Source organism: Leptinotarsa decemlineata, unplaced genomic scaffold (assembly GCF_025532065.1).
Source record: "Leptinotarsa decemlineata unplaced genomic scaffold, Ldec_3_MD MMD2_tig00078422_RagTag_RagTag, whole genome shotgun sequence".
Classification (NCBI taxonomy): Eukaryota; Metazoa; Arthropoda; class Insecta; order Coleoptera; family Chrysomelidae; genus Leptinotarsa; species Leptinotarsa decemlineata.
The window spans coordinates 11,921,182-11,929,197 of NW_027412747.1; the positions used below are offsets into that span (position 1 = coordinate 11,921,182).

Genomic DNA, 8,016 nt, shown 5'->3' on the forward strand with positions numbered 1-8,016 from the left:
TTTTGAAGGTTAAGATCGCATTGTATTGTTTTGCTATTGTTTTGCTATTTATTGCTGTCATTATTGCTGACATTGATTTGATATGAGACTGTGAGGTAGTTGAAACAAAAAGATAAACTTCAAATTATGAGTGGTCTACGGTGGATAGCCCCACCCCTACAAAAAAGACCTTGAATGATCCACAACATTCCAGAACATTTCACGATATTGATGAATATTCTGGAATGTTCCTCAATGACCTGGGATGTTGCTGTTGCCCGACTATTCCCCAGCATTCGAGAATCTTCCGGTGTGTTCTGAAATGTTGTGCAATGATCTCGAATATTCTACAATATTATGGGATTTTCCATAAGTTTCTAGAGTGCGAAACGTCTTGCACTCACATCTTCCAAAGCACAACCTTAAGGTAAGGTTGTGCAATAACTCTCTTGATTAATCCATTATGATATGAGATATTCCGGAATTGTTCCAAAAAATCCCCCAACATTCCACAACATTTAAAAATATTTCAGAATGATCTGGAATATTGTAGAATGCTCTCGAACATATGCGCCATCAATACCTGACGCGATAAAACACATACTTTCATATTACAAGACAAAGACGAATACAAAACTATTCATATTTGCGTTCTATATGAGAACTCTTATTAAAAAAATGGCTTGAAGTCGGTATATCGAAATAAAAATAACTAACTATACGAACCTGTGTCAAAGCCCAAATTTGGATATGTATGACGTATCAATATCACTTGCAGGGCCTTATTCAGGATGTATTCCTGAGTAAGGGGCAAATACAATAAAGATTCTTCAGTGAATTAATTGATATTTTCAACTGTTGAAAATTCTGAACCGCAGTTTGATGATAAATTGTACCCAGCTTATATACCCAATTGAAGAAGCTACCGTGTAGCAAAACGCAAATTCAAAAAAATTTATTGTAAAAATTCTATAATTATCATTATGGATGAATTGTACCAGTTAATGAAGACCTGAGATAAATACTTCCAAATGTTCTAGAATGTTCCAACACTAGAATTTAATACAGGGCACACTTTCATATAATCACATAACAAATAACGGTTATGTGTGGGGTTTTGCACTATCCTACTGTCAGCACGAACATTGAAGCAAACAATACTTGGAAGTAGGGCATGCTGCTTAGTATTGTATAGATGCTACATTTATCTTCACATTGCTACACGAAGTTGAAGTATTTTTTTCTTTCTAACACTGGTATGTATTATTCTTACTATCGTAACACTAGGTATAATAAAGTTGGAAAACATGATTGATATATCCTCTTCGTTGTCAACTACATGAAGTAGATGTCTTGATGGACATATATGAAGACAACACTTTGACTGGTCCAACAAGCAATCGGCCATGTGAAGCTGCTGATATTGCCTAAATTATTCCAAAATTTGAGTTTAGTGACTCTCTTATTGAAGGTATGACACTCAATTTATTTCAAAATAACATAACAAGTGACCAACTTCAGTCTAAGGATTTCGATTTGACAGCTGTCTAAGAACAGTGCTCTAAACCAAAACCTTTCTAGAAAATATGTCAATACGACGAAGGGTTTCAAAACCTGCTAGTATATGCAAGAGAAGTATCTGTGGCATTGTAAAAATTTCTTATATTTAAAAGTCGGGAACAGCCTTACCGGTTGTTCAGACTCAAAATATGAATCTACTGAAATTTTGAGTGCCATTTTTCAAATAAAATATTACTTTGCTCTTTTGAGCAGGTATATGAATTTATTATTATTATTAATATTATTATAACTGATATCAACATCTTTTTTAGTGAGAAAAGACGACTCCAACATGTTTTAGAGAACGTTAGCCGGTTTTACCTGCAAATTTTCCAAAAACTTCAATTCAGTTGCTGTTTTTTGATTTTGGCGAATATTCTCCATTACACTCAATTCATTTGATAATGTTATTGTTCACATGTCTATCGAATTGTATACCTTCACTTCAATTTGTTTGTCAATTTTTTCGTTTTTATCAAAGATTGTGGTATTATTACTTCAAGTTCTATTATTCTGCTTTGATTTACTCAATTTATTTTAATGTTTATATTATAATAGCCTATGGTTGTTGGTTTTTGCTCCCTTATACTCATCAGTATTGTGTTCATCACTATTATTTATTATGAAGGACTCAACTTATGCTTTTTTGAATCTCAAATTTTTGCGATGTTTTTTCGTTTATACTATTATTAGTCCATACTATAATATTCTTTATGATCTGCATCATTTTAAAACATTCTAATTTCTACATAACATATATTTATAATTTATCTTATATTCAGTGAAATAACAGCAACTTCTGAATCTATTCAATTCAAATCTTGTTCTACTACTGTTCCTAATTTAATTTTTATTACATTTCTCAGGTTGAAAAAATTCTATACCATGGATGTGAATAACTATTACCATTTTGATCCAACCATACATAAATATTGTTCTCTATCTATAATACATATATTATGATGGAGCTTCTGTAAAATAGAGTATATGCAACATGGTGGCATATACTTTCTGGGTAAAGATTACTTACTACCAGTTAAGATCATGGGGTAACATAAAGTTCAAAATATTTTGGGATCCTTAATGTGTGATGAGAAATAAATAACTTCAATAAAAATAAATGGAAGTGTTCACAAGAAATACTTCAATGGTTTCAATAACTCAGATTTTTCTCTGTGGCCAGTCGAATATTGAAACCTGAAAATCTCGCTGAAAACTGTGTATAAGTTATTGTGCTCCAAAGCAGCTACACTACAATCACCCTCAAGACGATTGTCACCTTTGATATTCAAAATGATCGTACTCTCACGTAGATCCAACCTTGAGTGGTACTAATCGATATATGTAAAACGATTTACGTCACTTCAAATAATAGCAGCAATAGAACTTACACTCACTTTAGAACGAATCGTTTATCGCGAAAACATTTGAACTGGTGTTCGTCACGGAACACCAAACGCGGACGGAACGAAATTTTCGACGCGGTTATGTCAACACAAATATTTAGGAACGACTAAAAGCGAGCACGAGTTCCTCGGAGCATTCTGATTTTTTTCGCCATATGATTTGCATAATGACTTAGACGACTGTCCCACTCTAACTCAGATGACTTTGACGACGTTGCCAAGTCGGTGATGACGGAATCCGAACTACGTGAAACCCACAGTCAATACCTTCCATGAGTTGTCTGAGGAATTCGGAAAATAATGACAAGGACAGCTGATTGCATATCAAAATTCGGTCACGCGAATACGTGGAGAACATTCAGAATGAAGATAAATAAACAAAGCAAGAGTGGGTTGCTGATTTGAAATCTACGAAAAGACAAAAATTAACTGAAATATTGCTGATATAAGGACCAAAATTTTCGAATGAGTCAGTTAAACAAAAAGTATATATTGAAAAATGAGAGGAAGTGACGAGTGGAAATGAAATTTGAAAGTACAGAAAAGTTATTCTGCAAGGAAACATTAAATATTTTTATCTGAAATGGAAATGGAGTAACAAATGGGTTGAAAATAAATTATTATGAAAATTCAAAATTTTGGCATTATCGATCATCTTCGGATGATAAACGGCCTATTCCTAATACTTCGAGACTATTTATAGTACACTTGGGTGCTTTTCCTCTTTCCTCCCTCTTATCAAGTTTCAGGTTTTAAACATCATAGCATTTTTTCGCTTGATTGAAAGTTTCCATTGATTGCAGATCTACACACTAGTCTGGCCGAATGCATCGTTGTTCAAAATGTACACAACTTCTGTGAACTTCCTTTCAACTAGTATTTTTTTTCTGTAGATGATTTCAGCTTCAGACCACTTTTTGTTAGTGGATCCATACCTGCTGGATTTTCCTTGCTGGGTGTTTTTTTGTGCTCATCAATATAGACTCTCAATGGCCTCTTGGTTTCACCTTCCTCACATGATATTCGATAAAGACAATTTTTGAAGTCATTGTCAGTGAGCTGGGTTCATTTTTGTTAGCTTCTCTGATAATCTCCTCACGCAAGAAAAGGGTAGCATTGATTGTAAACACATTTTTTTGCTAGAATTTTATATGTTTCTCATCAGAGACAGCAGGTATTTCTGGATGTGGCAAAAATCTTTGTTGAGTTTGCTTTGTGGTATGGTATACATTCTATGTATATATTGGATATAACCAATGGAAGCGTCGATTCCGTCGGAGGTTTCCCGTCTTGCTTGAATAATTAGTTATCTGCTGGAAATATCATTTCTAGACAATATGATTAGCTCTGTTGGTAACATTGTTCCTGCTTGTTGAACATCGTCATTGGATAACTCTATGTTTGATCCAAGATATTCTCCAGATAAAACGGTTGATCAATAGGTTTTGCAGGTCGAAAGTATTTGTTTCCAGAGACAATGTACATTGAATTCTTCAGAAAGAACATGTTTTTCTTGACTGATTTGTTGAAAGTTGGAAACTGAACAAGTTTTGGATGGTTAAATTTCTGAAACTGGTGATCGGTCTAAGTGGAATATCTCTCTTGTGAATCTTCGTTAGTCCATGTACATGAGGGGGCTTGTTGTAGTGCGGTATCAACGATGATATCGGTCTAGCTAAAACGAAGATTATTCTTTAGTATTCTGCTCGTAAAGATCTGTATCCGTTAAAACATTTTAGATTGTTATCTCTTCATAGGCCATTTAGAGCCTTTCGTTCTTCACGACAAATGTTCTTCTGCTTCATGTTCTTCTGTTTCGAATGCTCGAACATCAGTCCCTAATCTGGAGAAAATTTGGGATTGGAATAACAGAAACCAGATATAATTCAATTATTTGGAAACGCAGGCATAGGCTTTCTCTAAGGAGGTGAAAATGAAGGAATCAGACATCATAATGTCAGGGATTTCGCTAGATACTTTGATTGATATATTGGGTGTGAAACTGATATTATATTTATAACTTCAGAAACAAACCACAGACAGACCTCAGCAATTTTTATTGTTCTATAAAGTTATAATGGGAACTTCTTTGGAATATTGCTGACATATATGAAAAATTATCTCTGAGCATGCCCTAAAGCTGCTAGGTTCTATCCAAAAAACGGTCATCCTCCTTACTGGAGATCCAAACTCCACAAATAACCTTTATAGCTCGATGAAATGTAAGAAACTGAGTCAGTTCGCATGATTTAACCAAGAGCCAAATATCAGAAGCAAAATACAGCTATTAATTACTCCGAAGTTCAATTCAACACACTTCGAACTAAATGTTTGAGGAACTTTTCCAGTTGGAAAACGGAGTCTTCGTGAAATACACTTCCAAAGACAAGTTTTTCCAAATGAATGTAATCTAAAGCGATTCATCCTAAACTTTCCTGATTATTGCACAGGCAGTACAAGCTGATGCTGATATTTCTACAAATAGACATTGGGATGTCCTATCAAGATATTAGACACTTCTGCGTTTGTGTAAGATAAGAGTCCACAATTAAAGCCGCCAGACATACATTTTTTCAACAAAGCTGCTTTTGATGATGTATAGAGTCGTGAGTAATTGGAAATTAATACGTATATACAGATATCCAGAAATATGTTCTTGACGACTAGCATCAAGAATGTATAAGGACATTCCAATATTGCTACTATGCTTACTGCTAAATAAATAATATTGCTCCCGTGGGTTGGGCTACCCAGGTGGCGTATAGGGGAACGGCCAGGGGACTGGAGACCCAGTTCGGGGAGCCAATGTGGCCTTACGGACGGGGTCGCGGGACTCCTGGTCAGTGGCAGAAATAAGTAGGGTGAGGGGAACTAAAACTCCCCAAATGCCATTGCAAAACATGCAACCGTGGACCAGCCTACCCAAATTGAGGTGTAAGGAATCGTGCCGACAGCGAAATGGCCGCAGGGTGATATGCGATACGAACGATCCTCTTGGGGAACTGGGCGAAACCTCATTGTAATCAGCCTACCTCTGGTAATGCGGGGCTATGCCAGAGGTAACCAACTCGTTTCTTGCTACTTGTGGGGACACACATGAATGAAACAGACACAAAAACAGAAACAACAAAAACAAAAACCAATAAGCTGGACAGAAGTGCTCACCTCAATCTAAGGCGATGGCTGGGAATGAACAGGAATGTTCACCCCAATCTACCGCTTGGAATGAGGCTGGACATAGCAAATCACCTCCTGATGTAATATAAAGGCCAAGGCGTGAACGCATTTGCGGCGCCGAGGTCAAAAGGAGAAAGAGAGTGAAAGAGGCAGGAGTGGCAGCAACTATAAGTGCACCCTCCTCCTCCCCCACTCCACCTCCAACAGCAAGAGCACTTCCTGCGGCGGGTGCCAAGAGCTACGCCTTGAATAAAGGAGAAGAACCGGCTGCTTCTGCAGGAAAGCTCCCTCACTTGTACACCTCCACGGAGGGAACCCCAAGAAGGTTGAAGAAGCCGCAGTAATGTCGCTGCACCTTCCAAAACCTTCGCGGAGGCCACCGTGAGACACCTTAAGGTTGCCAAAGAGAGTGTGTGTTCGGTGAGTCTTGGCCTACATCTGCCAATATGAAGAAGATGTCTTCTAGTGACCTGTCCACCTTCCTGGAAAGGAGGGGATGAACGATGACCTAGGAGGACAACTCCTCGGGAGGATGTACAATGGGTCACATGTGGCCTAAGTGCTGTTGGTCTACACTCACCCTCCCTACTCTACAGATACAGAGAAATAATATTGCTCTTGGAATGTGACAATATAGATCATTTCTGATGCAAAATTATATCTGACTTCCATAATGGGAAATATAGTACGAGATTATAGTAGTGAATTGGCGCAGCGATTAATTGCCCTGAGACTTAAAAACCAACGAGATATTTTTCTCGTGAAAATTGATCTAGAACAGCAGCCATAATAGTCAATGCCGTTACACCGAAAAAAAAACAGATAGTTAAGAAAATGAAGAAGCAAAGGATCATTTTTTGGTGGAACCCCTTTTTTACGTTTCCACTTCTCCATCAATGTGTAAAAATGGTATAACTGAAAAAAGGAAATTCAATTTCTGCCAGTTTCTCAATTTTGCTGACAATAAGTTCAAACAAGGCAAACAAGGCAAACAAGGCATTTGAATAATTACATCTTGAAACTAATGTTGAAAGAATTGATGCACCTTTGCTGAAAGGACGTGATTATGACAAATACTTCAACAAGTACTGTTATAGATTCAATCACTTCCAATGATTTCTTTCGGGTCTCAAGGTAGTGATACTATATTTGGTAGCAAACACGGTGAATAGAATTCGAATCACGTTGTATGAATAGTACAATTATAACTGAGGCTAATCAAGTTTACTAGTAAATATCAACAAGCGAAAATGAATACAATTTATATGTTTACCGACAGAATAAATCCTTTCACACAAGTCACTGGCAACTGAGAAAAAATACATATTAATAAAAAGAAACACGTACATAGATACGTTTGTGAAATAAAACCATAATTTTCAAGAACGGTTAAAAGGTAAAGCAAATCACCTCGAAAGGTGTATGCCTATCAGTATTCAAACTATCAACTGAGAGTTTTACATGATGAGATTTTTAATATTTTTCTATTTGAAAATTCATTAATTCACTGTTATTTCTCATTTTCTTGTGTATTATTTCTTACAAGTAACGGTTTTAACAAGTTCTCTGTACGTCACTGTGTGAATCAGGGGTTTCATTTATCTAGTGATACTATCATCATGCATAATAGCAATGTTCGAGATCTTTTATGGATCGATAGTAATAACTTCGAAGGTTGGGTGACAAATTGTGCTTTCTATTACTGTCGACAATCATCATATGGGAATGAAATGTTTGAAAACAAATAGTCAACATGACACATCGAATTGTAACTTTTGGCGTAAAATTAATCCACCTTGAACACTGATGATGCTCACGTGATTGGCAAAACGTTCTGGCGTGTGAGAAAAGTGATTTCATCAAAAGTATGCAACCAATGCATCAAGACTCTACT

At 36.4% G+C, this 8,016-nt stretch overlaps 1 protein-coding gene across 3 annotated transcripts in view; it reads right to left on the minus strand.

Annotated features, from left to right (window-relative positions):
- Window positions 1–8,016, minus strand: part of LOC111511146 (uncharacterized) — a 541,917-nt gene that overhangs the window by 134,987 nt on the left and 398,914 nt on the right. Inside the window, exon 1 of one of the 3 annotated variants that reach the window (XM_074186425.1) lies at window positions 2,937–3,093. The exons of 1 other annotated variant lie outside the window; for it this stretch is intronic. In XM_074186425.1, coding sequence (XP_074042526.1) covers window position 2,937 — 1 coding nt within the window. In that variant the 5' untranslated portion in view covers window positions 2,938–3,093. Of the gene's footprint in view, window positions 1–2,842; window positions 2,860–2,936; window positions 3,094–8,016 lie in introns of those variants that run through there. One more of the 3 variants, XM_074186426.1, reaches the window with a different exon arrangement.